General features: G+C 42.5%; 1 protein-coding gene across 1 annotated transcript in view; it reads right to left on the bottom strand.

Annotated features, from left to right (window-relative positions):
* plxna2 (plexin A2) overlaps positions 1-21,448 on the bottom strand; it is a 169,628-nt gene that overhangs the window by 39,076 nt on the left and 109,104 nt on the right. The window contains exons 9-17 of the mRNA XM_044351917.1: positions 20,753-20,867; positions 19,336-19,536; positions 18,576-18,672; positions 18,017-18,216; positions 11,054-11,205; positions 7,508-7,625; positions 5,645-5,781; positions 3,694-3,861; positions 2,186-2,279 (exon numbers count right to left, since the gene is read on the bottom strand). Of these exons, the coding sequence (XP_044207852.1) occupies positions 2,186-2,279; positions 3,694-3,861; positions 5,645-5,781; positions 7,508-7,625; positions 11,054-11,205; positions 18,017-18,216; positions 18,576-18,672; positions 19,336-19,536; positions 20,753-20,867 (1,282 nt within the window). The remainder of the gene's footprint in view (positions 1-2,185; positions 2,280-3,693; positions 3,862-5,644; positions 5,782-7,507; positions 7,626-11,053; positions 11,206-18,016; positions 18,217-18,575; positions 18,673-19,335; positions 19,537-20,752; positions 20,868-21,448) is intronic.

Genomic DNA, 21,448 nt, shown 5'->3' with positions numbered 1-21,448 from the left:
TTCTGGGACAGGGAAATGTTCTGGAGCTGGAAAATAACCCTTTTAGCTTTAATCAAGATTATGATAAATGTTTCAATTGTGAATCCTGTGACAGATACAGAGCATTTCACAAAGAAAATTGTCTTTTTTTTTTTTTCTTGCTCCCAGTGTCTTTGTGAATCTATGCAGGTGACACGAGGGAGGGGGAGAAGAGAAGCAATTTAGCGGGAGACAGGTGATCATTTTAAGGCTGGCTGACAGACAGCAGCTCTTATTGCTATAGGCTGCTCTGCTGTTTGCCTTCCTCCAGTGACAAAAGAGGAAAGGGATAGAGGAGGGGGGGGGGAGATGGGATGAAGGATAGGTAATTGTAACCTTAGCATTTAATAGAAATTCATTCTCTGTGGCTGTGGTGGCAATCAAGACGGTGACACAGGCTTCTTTTGCAAGGCGCTATGTTGGGAGTTGGAACAGATGAGGCAGGGTGGAGATGAACAACTCTCTTTCAAAGCTTCGGAAACTGACAAATCAGACGGCGCCGCACCCACTCGCACGCGAGTCAAATCCCATTTCGCCAGGTCTCCAGCAGTCTCTCACTCATCAAGTATTTTCTTTCCTCTCTACACATAAAACAGCACAGATCTGTATTTTACTTGCAATTACTAGGCTTTCAAAACTCAAAAAGGTCTTTTAGGGAAACCGTGTCCTTACATGGGGGAACATTGTAGCACAAAAAGCCCAGGGCAGAGTTATGATTTTTAGTAAAGGAACACTAAGCACTAAGCAAGTCAGACACTTAAGGCCAATTTTAGACTACTGATGTCAGGAATAGGAAGCTGGGATTGCAGAGGGGGAGGAGGCATGCTGAAACACATTTGTGTAGAAATCCGTAGCTGAGGTGAGGCACGGAGGAGGTTTGTGTCTCTCTATAAATGAGGCATGAGATTTAGGTGGCTAGATAGAGTGTTATATGTGTTCACAGTAAGTGCCAACCTATATGTTTGTACATATGCTACAGTGCACCAACAAACACATGTGTTTAGCATGTGAATGAGTGGGTATTTGTCAAGATGTTTGATGTATCTTTGCAATATGTTTTAGAAACCTTACCATGAGAGCAGTGGTTGACAGTTAGAGGTCAGGACTACCAAACAGGGTCATTAGATAAATATAAGGGATCACAGGATAGTTACTAGGGTAAAAATTAAGAAAATCTAACCGGGTTACAAGGAATAAAGTTAGGAACTACTGTATTAGAGCATGTTTTTGTGTTTTGTTAATACAGAGTAGTGTGTGTATGCTGAATGTGGCTCACTAGTTAGGCAGCGCTGGGCACAGAGAGCTATTCTTTTACCTGTTCTCTTCTCCCATCCCTCTAACTCTTTGTCCTTTCCACTCTTCTTTAGTCCATTCATCTGCCCTGCTCACCTTTGCCCACACCACAGAGAGGAAATCCCATCCTCTTAATTAAACATGGACCCCCAGGACAGGGGCTCAAATGCAATTTGTAACGATTTCCTGCAGCCAAGACTTTGATTATACAGGGGCTCTTTATGCTGACCAAAGACTTCTGACCGCAGTTAATCTTCCATTGAAACCCATTAGGAGTCTCCTTGCCCTCGATCATGCATACATCTCCAACATTCCCCTCACTGAGCCACCCCCACCCGCCCCCCCACACTCCTCTTCAAACTCTACTGTCCTCCAGCAGGCTCCATGACTGCAAAAGTATTTGTTTGATTTTTTTTTTTGTTCTCAAACAAATAAAAAATGTTCAGCATGACTTGTATGACAATAAAACACAACTGGGCTTAACAGGCTGCCGTGCGGAGCTGAAATTAAGTCTGAAGAAAATTTAGGGTAAACTCTTAATTAAACACTGCATGCAGACCACTCTCACTGCCAGCTGCATTATTCAGATGCTTGTTGGAGTGCTTGAGACGACTGGGTTCAAGCGGATGTTAAGGAAGCAAAGAGAGCTGGAGGGGCTGTTAGGAGAGATAGCGCTTTTCTACACCAGCTAAACATTGCTTAGGTTGCTTTGTATGGCAGTGTTCAGTGAGTCAAGCAGGAACTAGCTAGCATACATTATCCAGCATGTACAGTACCAGTACGAGTGAATGGGAAGGTATATCCAAACTTTTGACTGGTTTCCGGTGCACATACAGCACTATCTTTATGGTAAAGGCAGTATAATGGCTCTTACATTGACAGACTCTCGGCCAGCATACTTGACTCGGATCCTGGGCTCCTGAACCACGTCCAGGTTGGTCCCTGTCACCATCAGGGGGGTGTGACCACTGAGGGAAAAACACAAGTAGACACGGATATGAATAATCCTGTTTGTCAAATTCCTCTTTGTTTCTCTGTCCAATTTTTTTTTAACTTCAAGATAGATAGCAAGACAGGAAGGAGAAAAGAAGGAATAAAGGAAAGAAACAGAAAGGGAAAGAAACAAAGACAATTCTCAACCAAACTAACCCCGATGTACCTCCTCAGAATGTTCACCATCGGTTGAAAATAAACACATCAAACCGGCTCTCATCATCAGTTTCTTTCAGGAGATAATAGCCTTTGGAGTGGAGGATGATTAGAGTTGCTTTTTAACTGACTTCAACTGGCTACAATCAACCGGAGCAGATTTGTGTTTGAAATACCAAGGCAGCTCAAGCATATAAGGATGCAGTGGTGGTCCTGGGCTTCTTCATAACACAGCAGGACAAACAAAGCACACAAACAAAGCAGGAGGGAAACTGCTGGATGTTTGGCTCTCCCTGCAGCTGTTTGGGTTATTGTTGTTTGTTGTTTTTGTTGTTATGCGTGTGGCGCGCGGAATAAAGATGCCAGACGGGGACTGCTGCAATAATAAATGTCAGACAGGTCTGTGCTATTAGGCTTGTAGTTTTACTGTAGCGCCGTGGAAATCGAGTCACTGTAAATGGACGTCGCGCTGTCTATAAGCTCATTAAATTATATACACAGCTGGTGTGGAGATAAGAGTCACATACTGACCTTCTCTACTGTCTCTATCTATCTATGTTTATATCTATATTTTTTGGACTTCTAATCCCCGTTTTCGAGAAGATACAGGTCAGTGCACATTATGTTAGTTAAGAGAGAATGATCTAACTAATATCCAATGTACTCTCTCTTCCTATATTCCAAGAACAGAAGAAAAATGTAAAGAAAGATGACCAATCCCTGTCTCCTTGGATTTCTCCCCTCGACTCCCTCTGCGCCATCACACACTTCCGCTGCAGCGTCCCCCCTGCACTCCCTCTCTCAGTCTAAGCCATCTGCTGTAGACTCACACCTCTGATAGCACATTGTTCTAATAAGCCACTATTTCATCTTCATCCCTCTCCTCCTTTTAATTAGTAGTGTATGCTGTATGTGTATCTATCTGCCAAAGATGTTCAACAGATGGATCAACACTGCATTCGATAGGAGAGTCTCAGTCTCAACAGTAACCGCCCTCTCCAATCTGTGTGCTATGGCGGTCCTATCAGATCTAGACTAATTGGAAGGGAACCAAACAGTAATTGAAAGTGCAATATTGACCCGTGTCTGCTTATTACCACTGGGCCTGGCTCTAAAGTTCTGGATGGGGAAAGGAAACTCTTGCCTGGGGGACAAAAGTTTAGGAGGATGTACAGTATGTGGAGTGTATATGGTGCAACATGCATCCTATAGGTCGAGTGTTATGACTTTTACCTCGCGATGCTCCAGTCCGGTTCAATACGCTGGACAGTGGGATCTTCTATGTACTCGAAGGTGAGGCTCTCCCTGATTTGAGCATGGTCCACGCTCACGCTGATCTGCACCGGGCCCACACCAGATTGGGAAGGCGCAGAGCAGCATACGATTTCTGTCATGGTCCGTCTACAAGTAAAGCAGAATACACACATTGATGGAATTATTTAAACCTGTATACAATTAGACTAATAGGTACCTCTATGTAAAGCTAGTGCCAAATGCAGAAAGTATCTGCGTGTTTCAGGAAACAGAGGATAAACTTTTAAATGCTCCATGATGTTAAATTTGATTATAATACACGCACAATTTATTAATTTATTGTCTGAACGAACCATACCATCACAGTAATGTAGGGATTCTATTTATATAAGGTACAACACCGGCAACAACAACAGAATATATCATTTTGTACTGTAATTATCTGAGTTAGAACACGGCAGAACGAACAAACCTGTTATTTCACGGTGAAAATAAATAAGCTCTAATAACTGTATTTAAACATTGTAATTCAAAGACCTTGAACACAGAGAATCTGAGATCTTTTCCCAGACTTTTCTAGGACCCATAATCACTCTGGCTATGAATACATGCAGGTGCACATGACCACATACACATACAAGTCTGTGACCACTGTCATATGTGCTCCCCCCCCCCCCCCCCCCTCTCTCTCCATGGCGCCATGTTTTACCTGCCCACCCCCCGAATTCGTCCCAATTCATTAGAAGAGGAGAGCTTGTAGTAGAACGGCCCCCCCATCCTCCTCTTTCTCCCAAGCCAGGAATACATTGGAGAAACACAAACCAGTAATTAGCCCCATATCTCATTAAAGCTGGCTTGACTCCTCAACCTTACAGCATTACAGTCAGACTACCCTAGCAGAGCTTAAAATAGATGCATAGACGAGTGGAAAGTTGATGGAGGGCGTTTGGGAGCAACTCAGAGAGGAAAGGATGGATGGGAGGAGTGAGATGGAAGGAAACTGTAAGAGACAGGAGAATAAAAAAAAAAAAAAACAGGGAGTGAGAACATATGAAGAGATAGATAGAAAGATAAAATGAGAAAGAGGGGGTTGGATGAAAAAGAAGAAAGCTACGTATGAGCAGCAGGTTTTCTGGAAGCTATTATTACAGAGTTTGATGCAGTAGGTCATCTAAACCTTATTAAGATTTACACAAGTTTCTGACAAAGGGAGAGAAAGAGGCTTTCCCCTGGGGGATTTCTCAGTAATATCACGGGGGGGAAAGCAGAGAAAGCAGAGAAATATAGCAGCTTATTTAATGGGAATAATCCACATCATCTTGGGAACAAGAGATGTTTTTTTTTTCATTTGTTCACAGCAGGAGACATTTTCTGACAGTGATGTAAGTAGCAGCTCCAAGAAGTGAAAGAAACACTGAGTCAAAGAACTGTGATATTATCAGTTGTGCTGTATTACAGGCGTAAGTGTTGTTTAAGCGTTGCAAAATGCAAATGTAGGAAGAATTGACTATGTAAAGATATTTTTAACAGTGCAAACATGACAGAGAACAAAGACAAACGGACAAATGAAACGGCCCTGTTGCTTTTCACTTGTTTGTTTTCACACTTTTTTTTTTTAATCGCTTAATGTAGGTGATAACTTTCAACATTCATAGTAAGTGGATTAGTTTCACTCCCTAATATCCACATTATACTATACTGCTGGAACTGTAAACTGTGAAATTCAAATTTGTATCTTTCATTTGCACTTGAACGTTTCACATTTCCACCTCATCTTAACGTGCACGTACACTAAAAAGCCTTTCTCTGTGAATCTCCATCTGAGTTATACAAAAGCCTGATCACGCAAGGCTGTTTTTCCTCAAATTGAATTTCATGGGCTACTAATAGCACTTGTATGGTATAAATGAATGCAAGAGGAAAGTCTCACCCGAAGAACTCGCACGTCTGGTTTCCGAACTGAACGTTGACACTGCTTCCAGCGCCGAGGTTTTCTCCCATTATCGTTACTTTGGTGCCCCCAGACTCTGGACCTTTGCTAGGGGACAGACCTGTGATCGTGGGAGTCTACGAAACAGAGAGATGCAGAGACAGAGAGGTTAAAAGAGACTGTGAGAGCAAATTAAAGGGAGAGGGAAAGTGCAGAAAAGAAAGGACAAAGCAAGAGATCAAAAGGCAGACTAAGAGATAGATATTTTCTAGAGTAAAAGGGGCAGCATCTCTGCGGTACCTCTTCAAACCTTCACATATTATCACAGATCCACGGTAAATTACAGTTATTCATATTGCCAGGCTGACGGCAGTGGAGTGCAGCGCTAGTGGGAGAAAAGAGGATAAAACCAGGAGCTCTTAGAGTCCTTGAGAGATCCTCCTCCTGTGTGTTGTCTGAGTGAAGCTTTTTAAAGACAGTCTGAAAATAACTAGTGTTTACAGCGGCAGGCAGCTAGGGCCCCTGTCACACAGACATATGGAGAAATATCCAAGCAGACAGCTCGTCATACAGAGACGCACACATGCGGCAGTGCACACATATACACACACACACGCTCGCACGCAGATAGGCACACACACACACTATGCGCACAAAAATAAAACAGCAATTTAAAAACAACTAAATGCACACTCTATCATTTACGCTGCCCCTTTGCCAAGTGCTCTATTATTGCTGGCTGAAAAAGACAGCCACATAGGGAGTATGTCTTGTTGTGAAAATTGAAGAACGCTTCTGTAATGGTGTATTCTTTTTTTTTTTTTTTTTGCACGGTGGCCTGCAATACAGGGGAATTGCAAGTGGTGTCAATTCGAGCCTCTGTGAAGTATTCTGTGAGGAATTCCACTGCTTCCATCGCTAGTAGCAGCTGTAACACGGGTGAGAAAAGGTAGCTGAGGATTTACTATAGCGCCACGAGCATCACGCTGACAAAACTCAAAACTGTCAGCCGAGTGTGACTTCGAGGATGCGGGCTAAAGCAGGTACTCCGAAAACAACGGTAGTAATTACTGGCTGCTGTTAATTGTTAAGGGAATGCTAATTGTGAAGGTGGGAGAGCGCGTAAATGGGAAAGTAGATTATCTGTTAGCTGCAGGCTTGGCAGACAGCGGATGACAGAAACAGGGAAAAGTGTGTGTGTGTGTGTGTGTGTGTATATGTGTGTGAGGATGGGGAGTAGATAATGTTAATCTGCCAAGTGCTGCCTTCAATTTTAGCAAGTTATTTGTTCATTTGTCTTTCATTCTTTTCCCTTTCTCTTATGACCCTACCGTCCAATTAAATTTGACTATTTTCATTTCCCACTTTGTGCAAGCTATCTCTTACACAATCTGACAATACCTAAACCTATACAAAACAAATACTTCTAAGAAATATTAGAATATCTCATTCTTTTTTCCCCATCACTGAGTAATGCTTAACTTAATTCAGCTTGGCTGCAGAGTCATGAAGACTTCATGATCATGTGTAAATAAAGACAAATAAAATCTATGTATAAGCAGGAACCTGCAGGAATCATTAATGAAGAGCATACACAGAGCTGTTTAATTACACTGTCGGTAGGCATGGCAACTCACATCGTTGCCTGTAGCGCATCAATTACTTTTGCAAGAAAAGTACAAATTGTTTTAATTGAACTGACTGTATGTTTTGTATGACTTGTACGCAGCTCTTTTGTTCGTCTTATACTTAGTACAACATACAATACATATGCATATGCATACAACACAATTCACAAATGTGCATTATACTGTATGTAGATAGAGAGAAATGTAGTGTAACTATAGTGTAAGTATGTCATACCACAAAGGAGTAGAGTTGTGAAGAGCGAGCTCTGAGTTCGGGCCTGCACTCTCCAACGCACAGCTGGACCGCACCGGGTCTGCTGTCTGCAGGAGCTGCATCCATCTGACACACAATCCTACAAAAGACATAAAATAATGAGTTAAAATCCCTTACAGTAATGTGCGTAATGAGGTCACGATTAGCGAAAATACTCACAGCTGTTTTCGACTTTCTTAAAAACGACTTAAAGCTCAGAGGTTGTCTATATGTTTGAATGACTGAGCGAAGTTGGGAGAAAGTAATCAAAACACTTCTACGCTTGATATCGATCTATCTTCCACTCTAAATGCAATCTTCTTTTGTTGTCTCACTCATTTCATTACGGGACACATCCAGACATCGACCAGGACCCCCTTGATGACAGTCTTCAAATGAGACTAGCGCTCCTCCTCCGTTGGCACCCCAACACACCCCAACCCGAGTGTAGTAAATTTCCCACCAACAACCGGGCCCCCCCCCCCCCGACACCGTTGGTGCTGTGCCAGTGTGGTACATCTAATGTAAATCACGCGCTAGGATCAATACAGTTTTATCATACCATGTGATCAGGTGTCACCCAGCGCTGCAGGTGACTAGATCAAATGACATAATAAAACAAGGACGTCTATTGATCGCTGTGCCAGGGAGTAATAAAGTACAAGAAGCAATCACAGTGTGGAAAGAGAGATAGATGTGGTGAGGCATTTGGCAGGGGCAAGGCGGGACTGGAGCAGGTGAAACAGAGCAGACATATTGTTTCTCCAGTGTTGATCATCTGAATTACAGAAAAATGACTCAAGGAGCTTTGTTGGATGAACTAGGTGAAGGAGAGTGGATTTACTTTCTGACAAAACTGAAAATTTCTTCTCACTTGGCCTCAGACAAATGGAGACTCAATTTATCCCCCACCTGAAGGGCCTACTACAGTGGTCCTTTGTGAGGCTGTATATTTATGGAAATATGTTTGGCTTTTTCAAAACTGAACATTCAATTGTATCTCCTCGGCCTGCTCTTTTCGTAAGAAAACCTGAGGATAACTTTCAAACTGAATTCTTGCTAATGAGGACTCATTTTGGCCACTATAAGAAATTCTGCAGAATAGTATCAGCCCTCAAAAAAAAAAAAGTATTTTCTGACTGCTGAAAAAATACAAAACTTTAGACTTTTTCTTCTTCACACACTCCTCTGAAGTAGCAACATAAAAGACACATAAATATGTATACTTCTTTTCTTTTTTTCGTCCGATCCAGTCCAGTCCGCCTGGTGACTGAATTAAAGCTCGAAACAAACAACAACAGTCAGATAAGGACATGCATATAATGAAGCTAGAGCCAATATGACCTCATAAGTCCAGCTCAGAACAGATCATGAAGGCTACAGGGGTCATGGGTTAGTTTTTTTTAATTTTGCTCAGTCTATTTTTTTTTCTACATGCCATACAAATAAATTAAATAAAATAGCTTGTGCCCAAATGGATTAAAGTGCTGTCAGATCAGTGCGCTGCTGACAAATTGTCCCCTACAGCCAAGTGGCACATAGTGAATTTTAATTATAAGTGCCCAGTAAGGAGTTAGGAACCACAGCAGACATACTGTATCATGTGTCATCCACACTATTCATGAGCTGTTGTAACAGCATCATAAGACTGAAAGTATGTGAGTTAGAGCAATGGCGCAGTGCTGAGTTGTTCTCTTTCTGAGGGCAGAAGTAGGCCAAGGAAAGAATTAGGGTTAAAGGCTCCTCTGAGAGCCACGGCTGTGATAGCCTGTGTGTGCATGTGTGTGCATACATGTGTGTGTCAGCTGTGCCTCAGTGTGCTGCTATACATTTAAAACTTTACACTATTCACTAAGTGACTCCGAATCAGTGGAGCAAGGAGACCTTAAACAAAATCTAAAGGACACAGCATTAATCATCCCTTAAAAACTCTTCAAATACTAATATATTATCTCTACAAACATATGTGATATCCGTGTTACCCAGTGATGCTTTTACAGTGGCCATGTTGCATATTGATTTCCTATGGTGTAATTATTAAACCTATAGTAGCTGCATAATAAGTATTTTTTTTGAGCTAGCTGTAGAGCATCCTGTAAAATGTATAATCGGATTTTTTTTTTTTTTTCAAGATTTGCATTTCCTCCACCAAGCTCAATACCCAAAGGCAATCCAACCTAATCCTAATTTAAATACGTTATTATATATTTAGAGTAAAGCATCTTAGCAGAGTGTGTACATCCTTGTCCTTCCCCTAGCAAGGTCCACATAACCTGGGGAGGTTAAACAACCATAAGGCACTAGGTTGCTAACTCTACACACGTCTGCACGTCTAGCCAAGGGGGAGATGGGCAACTTGTGAATCATGGGCCACGTTTCATTAGTTCAGGGTGAACGGGACAGGCTTTAACGTGATGTATGCACAGCATGGGACAATTAGGCAGGTAAACACAAGTAAACACACACAGCTGTTATGGGATTGTTGCTGACTATATGAGCCACTGAGTGAGAACTGGGCTACTGTGCTGCAGGGGGAGAACAGCAATGTCAGGGCCAGACTGCTTGGACCTGCTCCAGTCTTCATGACGGCAGAGATGTTGGAGGAGAAAGCAGCTTTTTTGTTGCAATACACATATATTGATCAGAATTTGTTAGCTGTTACACCCAATACATATTGCATCCAAACCCCAGTTTAGATGCCCAGTATTACTCGTTGATAATTGATTTGATACATGTTTAGTATTTTATACTGTGGATCTCTATTGAGTTCTATTGAGATCAAGAGATTTGTCCAGCAAATTGTGTTGTTTACAAACTGGGATACAAAAATTATGTTGCAAACCTTTTCCCAACTGCTGTCAGTTAACTTGAATGAAGAATTAAGTTTTCAAATTATACAAATATTTCTAAAAAAAAACAACATTTGTCACATTTTGTGTAGTTTCCAATCAGCATATGTCTAATAACTAAAGTTTTAAAATAATAATGCTAGTGTTTGTCCTGCTTGTGTGACTTACTTCCAAAATACACCAACTGCAACACTGACCACGGAAGCCGCAGGCATCGTGCTGCTCATCTCTATTTTTACACAGCTGGTCTATTTTCTTTTCTCTAAGCGTGACTATGAGGCCTTCCAACAGGTAAAAACTATAGAACTGTGTAAAAAACAATCAATCGAACAATCTGTTTAAAAATTATTAAAATAAATACCTCATTGTACCAGAGGCAATGCGATGCAGCAGTGCAACCTTGTGTTTGTTTTTTTTTACATTGCACATTAAAATAAATCAATCAAATCAGTGTGTATCCATAATACTATAGTTAATTTATTCAGTACCAGTTAATATAGCCTATGCTTCCAAACTCTGCATAACCAACTGTATTATCATGTGGAAAAACTCAATGGCTGACACGCAACCACATGCTACTAAGACCAAATCTGTGTAGCAGGTAAAAAACCGTGTTCTGCCCCATGGATGCCCCATGACACATCACATCCATGCCTGTTGTATTTCAACCATAACTTACTGTTCAGCAATTATGTAGCCATCCTCTACAGGGGTACATCTCACTCCTGCCACCTCCACATTGCCCACCATGTCCGAGAAGGCCAGACCGAGGTTCGTGCCATGGATGGTCACCCGTGTGCCTCCCTCTGGGGGTCCAGCCACTGGGGTCACCTACAAGGTATAAAAAAAAAGTAAAGTCAGGGAGAAACTTGTAAATGCTTTGGGTGAAATGTGACATGGAAGGATGTTTTTCTTTCCTGTTATGAGCCTGCCTTATAGAAATCATAGATGGGCACAGGTTTCCTTAGATGCTCAAGGGTAAAGATGCTCTTTCGGTCCAGGTGGCTGTAAAAGCAATTAAGAGCACTCCCCACGTCTACATCCACAGAATGTCAGAACATGCCATGAGTCATTGTGCCGAGAGCATGCTCTAATCATACAAGTAGCAAAGAGCACATGTTTTATAGCTCCTTTTATCTAAATATGGCATCACGCTTCTTCTTCTTCTACAACTCCTTCCTATATATCTAATTAAAATAAATTAAAATACTTTAGAAAATGGGAGGGATCAGTAATATTCTGAATAGTCGCCTGCTCAGAATCTACTGCTGTTGCCACGGATTATAAATATAACAAGGGGCCATATTAATGCTTATTGCAGACCACCTACTCATAAAATACAATATGGCTGCCCAGCATGACCTTGGCACAGGGTGGCACACTGCCTTCTGTGCTGCAGAGCCCTGTTGAGGCTCTGACCTGGCCATCATCCAGCCCTTTAAACAAGAGAGGAGAAGAGGAGGAGGTGGAGGAGGATGAGGAGGAGGAAAAAGTGGTGAGAGCAGAGAGAGAGAGAGAGAGAAAAGACAGGAAGGAGATAAAGAAAGAAAATACACAATACTGATCAGTGGACAGGGAGGCAAAAGGAGATAGAGGAGACTAAGAAAGAGGAGGGTAGTAGGGAGGAGATGACTGTCACTTTGCTGTGTGGAGCTGGTGGTGCAATGTAAACAATCAATATGCTATTACTGGCCATGCAAGCAGAAGGAAGAAAACCAACAGTCCGCTTACTGAGCCGCAAACTACCACATGACGGCGACCCTTCCAGAGGTGCTGTACACACTCTCCTCTCTACCCCCCGACATCCACTAGGGCATTGCGGCTTCCCCGTGGGACGGCGGCATTGTAATCTAGATTCAGTGGACATTAATTGCTCTGGATGTAAAGTAAGTGTGTCACTGCACTGCCTGAGGGGTCTGAATACATGAATCTTTTAGCACTGCTTGGGCATGCAGGGTATAGAGGGGGGGGAAACATAATGGCTAAATATATCCATGTCAGGCGATGGCAGCAGCTATTCGAGTAGACTTAGTGATGGTTACATAAGCAGTGTAAGGGCCTGAGAGAGAAGGGGAGAGAAGGGAGGGATAGGAGAGTGTAAGAGAGTGAAAAAATTAGAGAGCAGAGAAAAAAAGAAAGGGACTGGACAAAATGGGATGAGCAGCAATGGGGATGTGGATGCCACTCTGTTCAGTCCTCTGAGCCTTGATGGATGACAGGTGAAGGCAGTGATGGTGACAAGACAGCAGTGCTGTATCACAGATGGGCCTGACTAAAAGCTTGGAAGACCTCCTCGATCTACCCTTGAGGGTGAAATGGAGCTCTTCCCAAGGGCAAGACCAAGCACGGGAAGACAGTCTAATCCATGCATGAAAACCATTCGACTGAGCTCCCCATTGGCAGATAGAGCCTTGATTCATCAGTGGATCATAGAGAAACCACCACTTCAAAGGCTCACGCCACAAATGTCTCCAAGCTGGGAGGCGTGAGAGAAGTGCTGCTCTTTGTCTGTGTGTCTCTATTTCTGATAAAAACAAAGGGACTAAATCTATAAAGGAGCCTCCTTGTACATGAGACTGTGGTTTGATTGCCTGTAAACCAGATCCTAATGACCTTTACAGACCTTTACAGAGAGAACCTATTACAGTCATGTGCTGTAGATAATCTTTAGAGGGGCAGAGTTTGTCTTCATATTTCACTGCAACACCCTCCCTTTTTGCTTCTCTTTTCCTTCTTTTGCTTTCTGTCTTTCATCATTTCGTCTCCCTCAGGCTAGGTGACACATCCTCCTCCTCTAAGCACCAGCTTGCTTGTTTGTCTTACCATACAGACTTTCAAAGGGAAGACGAAGAGGAAGCCTGATTGGACATGCACACACACCCTGCCATCCTCATCCCCTCTACCTCCCCCTCCATTCCCACCCAGTGCTGCCATGCCATGCTCCCTGTGTAATCCTTTTAGGAGCAGCGCTGTTGCCTGCCTGGCATTGTCACACTGTCAATAGAGGGTAATTCCCAGCAAACAGCCAGTCAGCTTGCACGCCGTACTCCCCGCTCCCACTCTTGCACGCTCACTATCTCACTCCAGCTCAGGGGATCAGATCATTGGCCACTTACCACCACCATTTCCTTAGACATTCTGCTGGATTTGGCAACAACCATAAGAAGACTAAAGAGGGGTGAGATGACCTAAATTGAGAAGAAGAGAGGCAGCACTCTAATCTGCAAGTAAGAAACTTCCAGAAAAGAAAGAATCCCTTTTGGGTAGATAATCTGCTAGTTTAAGCAAAAGAAAAGACTATGTAGAAATAGAGGAATGGCCGTCAAAGTGAACAGCCAGTCAGTGTGTTGTTGACATAATCAGCTGAAGTAATGGTAGGGAAAGTTGTGCTGATGCAGCCAAGGCTCAACTGAATACATACAGCAATACACCGCCCCGGCTTCCTTCAGGCTATGCAAGCCTAGCATGTCACTACATTAGCTGACTGAGCTCAGTGGCATTCTCCAATACAATTCAGAGATAATAATGTTTAATCATCCAATCTACTGTTAAAATATACAAGCCCAGATTTTCCCTGTATATTCTTTATTATCAACCTTTGACATATATTTATATATTTCTTAAAGCGGGATTTTTATCTTCTTGAAGCTTTAAAAAGATTGTCCTAGAATGACCCTACGCAACAGTAGATGTATTTCCATTCTTGCAATAGCTGAATATTTTGCTTTTGAAATTAAATAGCCTTTGATACAATTTAGGAGCTTGCAGCTAATCTCTTTGTCTTTGGTCTCTGCTCAGACTAATTCGAGCATGTCACATTTAATTGTGAGTAGCATTTAATGGGCTTGATAAAACCTCACTGATCACTTGTTCCTGAACAAACTACATCCTAAATACTTTATGGGGTCTTAAATGTCTTGTAGTCAGCCAAGAGATACGGGTCAAGATGAAAAGGAGTTTTTTAGTGTATGAAGAGGAAAAACAAGAGAGAAAATGATGGGTAAAGGAGTGTATTTGTGGATGACTGAGTTTTCCCTCAGTGATCATACTAATGTTTTGTGCTTGCTGTGCATGTCAGTGAAGAAGCCACTATAACTTACTGTGCGCATGAAGATGTGTGAGGTATGTGGGCATTTTATTACATGTTGTCGGGCCAAAGACTCACTTTATTGTGCAACATTTTGTTCTTCTTTCTCTTGGCTGGTTAAATGGAGGGTAGCACACACAGTAGTGTTACCCTACTACTGAGTGTAGTAGACCAGCTCTCTCAGGGTTAAAGAAAGTGAGGGGAGTTCAGCTGTTCTACTGTGTGATACTGACTGACAGGTCCAACATCCCTGTGGTGTTTAAAATATAAACAATAAGCTTGCACACACTATGTGAGGGAAGCGAAAAAGAAGAATCCTACAATTTTTCTTTCCTAAGGCAATAGCTAGATGTTTATATTCACTGTCACTGGGAGGCTGGGAAGCCTCTTTGCTTCACTGTAAACTCATACAGAAGCCATGGCCAAAGCCTATTGAGGAGATGCCTTTCATATGCCCATCCAACTCCCAGCTTCATTTGATGTCGTTCCCTCTGCTGTTAGCAAGGGCTTACATCTCTTCAATATTAATGGCCCATGGTGGGAGGCACCATGGCACTTAATAGAAACATTAATTATTCAAAAGGCCTATCTTGTGGTAGGCACATCTACTAATGTGCTTGTATGTATACAAATCAGCTCATGATGGGGGCTTTGGTGCATACAATCAAAACCAAATTTATTAATAAATTCAGCCCACCAGGGGGATGTCTGTTTCTTAAAGAAACTGTAATCACTGAGAGACAGAGGGGGTAGGGCGCGGCACAAACGCATGCCGACTTCACCGGCGATGAAGAGAAATATCGGCGCGTCTGTGTTCATCTTAGGTACGTGCTCATGTGAATCGCCTTGATTAATGCAGAGGTTTTTTTTTTTTTTTTTTTGCCACCTACAGTTGTAAACAGACCTGAGCTCAGACAGCCCACAGGGGCTCCATTCCCCTTTCCACACTTCGTTCTTCCAATTTTTTCATGGTTCGGTTGCTCTGCTCTGCCCTTTGTTCTCTCTGTTGCCTCGCTTCACCCCACTCCAACTCTTCATATTCCTCTTCCTCATATTCGCAATTTCAGCATCATCCGTGGACACTCTGTCTCTACGTACCTCATCAAACCCTGATGCATAAGGCTCTCCAGGAATTATTTATAATATTTATATTATATTTGTGTCTAAATAACTTTTTTGGTGTTTTTCTTGAACTTACAATGTCTACGTCTAAATCAGTGTGTGATTTTGACAGCTCCCCAACAAAACTGTTGCATTGTTCTGTGGGTTACACACTGTTCTGTATGTAGATGGAAAGAGCATTGGTAATTACTTTTTTCCACTCAAGACAACATCTCTAATTAAGGATACAAGGTCTTGCAGCTGATGGATTTCTGCCTGATTGTTGACCATGAGCAAGTCTGTAAGCTTTTACCATAATTCTGATAAACTAACACATAAATCTAGATGTTTCAGATAGTTGACACATTTAGTAATATTGTAGTTCTTCTGGAAATATCTTGAATTGATATCTTGTCAGCTGAAACAGTCCAGGAGTTAATAATAAACAACTGAACAACAACTGGATCCAGAAATTCATGGTACACTGCACTAAAAGATGCTTCAATACTTTTTTAAGTGTAATTTTATTTGCATTGTTCAGCTTATACTTTGACTTTGCTCCTCAATGCATGATTGGGCCAAAGCAACTACCTCATAAATGAAAGTGACCAACTTATTAATTATGTGGGTTTTCCTGAATTCCTGTAAATCTCACAATTATTGCCGCTTAATGTTTGCAGAGAGGCAGATAAAGGTCTGCGGTTGCCTTGGCAATCACATACCGTGATCATAAGAGTATAAAAATGTAATGGGATGAGGTACTGTATGTCCCACTGGATGTAATGAGCATGAGCCATAGAATGACAGCCTGAAAGCATAATGAAGTTATACGAGAGCATAACTTAATTCACCAGGATGAGTCAGAGATAGCGATACACAGCGACATACACAAGGGGAGGGAGGAGAAGTAGGGGGTAGAAGACAGACGGAAGGAGAGACAGACGGAAACTGATAGGGAGAGGGATGAAAATGCAGAATTAAAAAGAAGAAGGGATGGTCTTCTTCTTCAGCCTCCCTCTCTTTTTCTGGCTTATCTGCGTACAGTATAGCAAATCAATTAACCAAGTCATTAACTTCACTTTTTAATTGGCTGGAGTTAGATGTGAGCATGTGGTGGAGGAGTAAGAAGCAAAATGAATCAATGTGGAGGTAGAGGGGTCTGGTGGGTTAACCACAATGCACTGGTGCGTTACCAAGCCAAATTAAATAGTATGTCCTCCTGGCCTGACTCCCCAGTGACAGCCAAACCCACCAAGCGGGATGAAAATGTGGCCTTAGCTAGCAAAGGTCCCACTTATGGGAAAACAAATGAGCACTTCCAGGTCATGACCCTGTTGTTGCTGAGGTCAACAACATCCAGCCATTGGGTTGCGTTGTTGCAATATCTGGGAAAGCGCTCAGAGAGTGGGAGGAAAAACAAAACAAACCCCCACCACTCCAACACTTCCTTGTTGTCCTAATGAATTGCAAAATGTTAGACAGAGTGCAACTGTTGGCTATCTACAAGAGGAATGGCTACTTATTCAAAGTGATTGTTTTTCTCTTGTATCTGAGGTTGTTTATGGCTGAATTCATTGGTGCCAAAGTTACTTTGAAAGGGTCGGATAAACTTGGATAAACTTGGAACTGTGCTGAAGGTAGATGTCAAAGAGGCAGGCCTTTAAGACTGAATATCTCTAGTTCTCTGTGTGTGTGTGTGTGTGTGTGTGTGTGTGTGTGTGAGAGAGAGAGACAGACAGAGAGAGAGTGAGTGAAAGAGAGAGTATGCCAAGGTCCTTGCCCTTAGATAAGCCCTGCGAGTGAGAAGAATTCTCATATAAACGTGCACCTGTAGGCATTACACACACCCATACAGGTACATACACAACCTACCTTTTTGCTTTTGAGAACAACAAATGCTCTCTCAATTAGATAAAAAAAAAAAAAAAAATGAGACCAACAGCAGACAGAAAGACCGGAAGACACCAAACATTTAGAGATCCGCAGGCATTAGGTGGGACCAGCTCTCTGAGGAGCTTCTTCAAGGCTCATTCTCATTCATCCTGTGTCCAGGGGTTGAGCAGCATAGGCACTTCTCATCCAATGTCTCTCGTTCTCAAGAGCCCTACCTGTCACTTAAGAGCTGTGCAGTTATGAGTACAACTTTTTCTATAAATGTTTCAAAAAATTGAGCATGTCAGGATCAAGTGTAATCTGGGTTTTCTGTGCTTTGGTGGTTATGATATAATTTAGAGATTATAGCCAGTATAACTATGTAATAGCATTGCCGCTGTCACCAATGACAAGGTATTAGAGATGTTAACTTTTAAGTATAGTCAGTATAAGCTGAGTGCCTTGTGATCCTCTATGAGGAACTGGGATGAGATACAAGGATGTGGTAGCTGATTATTGCACATTGATTATAGCTAGGTGTGAGTGGGCAGGCATGAAGAACAGAGGATTATGGGTACTGACCTCAGTGATGCGTGGGTTGGTACACTTGACATTCTTGCTGGACAGGTTCAGCCAGCGGGTGGTGTAGGGGTTGATGGGAGGGCAGTGGTGCCTCAGGGTACACCTTCCCTCTCCACTGCACCAACCACACTGGAACTTCCTCTCTGCCTTCAGACACATGCCGCAACTGTCCCGCTGGGCTGCACACTTGTACAGGTGCACTGTGGGATACAGGAAGCAACTGAGAAACCAATACGTAGTATTTGGAGAGGGTTTTTCTGATTAAGGAAAACAGACAGCAGGTCTGCTGTGAGTGAAATATTCCCACAAGTCATTTCTGTTTTTTTAAATCCCCCAAATTTTTTAAAGAAACACCTGTGATTTATATATTTATACATATGTGCTACATATCAATACATATATACATACAAACTGTCTTGAACTCTGCTGAGAGAAGACAATATTTGAAAGCAGAGAGAGATTAAATAAATGATGGAGAGTATCAGTTATTTGTCCATCCTCATGTTTGGATGTTGTTTGTTTTCTAGCACATATTGACAGCAGCGTCGTCTATTCTTACCTTGGATATTCTCTGGGTTATCAATAATGAAGTTGCCGTTCCACACCACAGAGAAATCCACGGGCAGCTCACTGATCTTCATTCCCTCGTACAGATACTAGAAACCAAGGATGGTGAGGAAGAGGGGGAAACAGATAGAGAGATGTGGGTGAAGATGCAAAAAGAGAGGAGAATTTCAATATGAGGTTTGAGGGTTTGAATTCCCACGAGTCCTTGTAGATACAGCACCTCTTCCACTCTCCTTCCAATGTTACCCCAAAGTTACATCATCTAATCATCAGAGAGCTGACAAAGTGAGAAACCACAAGAAATAGGACAGCTGGGCAGAAGCTCGAGCTTCCCTTCTGGCCTTTAGATATGCTGCCCTTAACTGCCTATGCCCTTAATTCCAGCCTGACTTTCATTGTGCGAGTATGTGTGTGTGTGAGAGAGAGAGAGACAGAGAAAGAGGAGAGTAAAATGTGTATGTATGTGGTTCCTCTGGGAATATACTGCAGAAGTCAGTGCTTGACTGGAGGGCAGAGCCATGCTGCAGTCTTCTCCAGTGTAATTACCTAAGCTGCAACTACTGTGGCTCCTCTGACTAAATGACACACACACACACACACACACATACTGTTGCAGGGTGCTATGGCAATTTTCTACAGAACAATAACATATGTAATTACCAATGTATCTATCTTCTTTCTGTATACTGTATGAAGAATGTGTACACAAATAAACTAAAATAAAAAATCCTACAGTGTGTCACCCAACCTACCGAGCTGTTCTGGCACTGCACGCTGGAGCTATTGAAGCGAAGGGCAGTGACTCGGTGGCTAACCCCCTGGATATGAAGGACACACTCATAGCCTCGCTGGCCAGACTGGGGCTGTGGCAGGTTCCTGGCCTTCAGGGTGATAGGCTTCACCTCCCCTGCCGGGATCAGAATCTCCTCAGAGCGCACCAGCTGGGGACAGTCCTGGAAGGAAACAAGCACAAAGTGCAAAGAGTGCATATCAGTGCCAACAAGACAAAAATGTGTCACCAGCAAGATGAGAGACGCCAAAGCTCCACATGGGAGTGATGAATAGGAAGGATAATAAGGAATATGAAGTGCAATAAGTGCAGCTGAAGAAGAAATCCACCTTAAGCTAGAATTTAAAAGTGACTCCTGTGACCTTGGAAAGCTCTGAGCTGATATCTGAGTGTTGAACAACTCATTATCAAGAGAGGATTTCAAGACCTCCTCAGTCGGCAAAGACTGAGAATGATTAAATAAGTGCTCAGTGGTTTACAGTACAAGGAAGCAATTTAGAGGCTAATTACTTTAGTGAGGTAAATTACAAATGTGAAAGCAACATTTGCTACCAAGAAAACCATCATCACAACATCACACACTGAAGCTTTGGTCTTGATGGCCTCTAGCCTTACACATTGATAAATCTCCTCCAATAAAGTCCTCTTAGCTCATAGATATGGCATCATATAGTGATCCCACGCTGACCTCTATTCTAATACAGCTTTATTTTGCAGGATCCCGCTATTAAAACAGCTGTTATTGCTACTTACAGACTGGGAAAGGTCTGTGTTTATATGTAATACTGACTGGGAGTAAAGCCTCTAAGCTAATTAATGTAGCTAGTAATTGTGTGTGAGTTCCATGACAAATGAAAGATTTCAGGGGTGATGCCCACTGCCAATCCATATGTACAATAACGCTTTGTAAATTGGTTTAGAGAAGTAAAAACATACATATAACAGTACCCAAAAGCAAATACACAAGTACTGTATGTGTGCATAGCCAGAGACACATGGAAACCAACACACACACATAGGCGTATTTCAAGCAGTTTGTTTCCACTGCATATGACTGACTTGGGCAAAGTGATCCTGGGTCATTGTTAAGACACGCTAAGCTCAATAACTCCAGAGATAATAGACTCTTAATTGCTACTGCAGAGAACAAGAGCTGTGAATGAGAAACACCAATGCAGAAATAGAAGAGCTTTGATGGCTGTCTTTCTGAAGACAAGCCCCGAGGCTGACACAGAGCTCGAACACAGAGCAGGATGCAGGCAGAAGGAAACAGAAAGAGGGAATGTGCAGGAGAGAGAGGGAGAAAGAGGAAAAGATAGGAAAGAAAGAGAAAGTTGTGTTAGCAAGCTTGCTTATATGCATGTGTGTGTTCCACTTACCTCAGAGGCGTTGACTCGTCCCTCCTGGAATGAACAGCTGGAGGGGTCATGGGTGCACAAGTTGCGGTACTTGCACCAGTGACAGCGGAAGGCACTGTTCACACATGACAGACACCTGCATGGACACACACACACACACACACATATAGTGAGAGAGTCAGGGAAAAACAGCAGAGTCAAGGAGGGGCAGCAAGTGCCACAGAGGAAATGAGTTCAGATCCCAAGTGGGCACCTGCTGTTGTTGTGCCCTTGTGGTTGGCACAGTACCTAATAGCTGCTGGGCCAAGTTCTACCCCGCATATATTTTCTACTGCCATATATTAATGCTGTGTGTCATGTGTGAACGGGAGGCTGCATATTAGCCCTCATAACCAGAATCAGATGGAGAGAGAGAGAGAGAGAGACAGAGAGCGGGAGATGGAGTGGAGGAACGTTGAGTAATGAGGACAAATAAGACATTGGCGCAGCTTGATCCTGCAATTACCATTAGCCCTGCATTGTTGGAGAGTCGCTGTAATTACCAGCTGTTAGGTGTGTGTGTGTGTGTGAGCTTTTTTGCATGTAAAATATGTAAGTGTGTATGTTTGTGTGTATCACTATAGGGGTAAAAATCTGTACTGCCAGTGGTGGAAAAGTAAAAGTATCAGTACCACAATGAAAAAAATACTCCATTACAGATAAAACTCCTGTATTCAT

This window comes from Thunnus albacares, chromosome 5 (genome assembly GCF_914725855.1).
Source record: "Thunnus albacares chromosome 5, fThuAlb1.1, whole genome shotgun sequence".
NCBI lineage: Eukaryota > Metazoa > Chordata > Actinopteri > Scombriformes > Scombridae > Thunnus > Thunnus albacares.
Note: the sequence above shows the minus strand (reverse complement) of the source record. Positions and strands in the feature narration are given on the sequence as shown.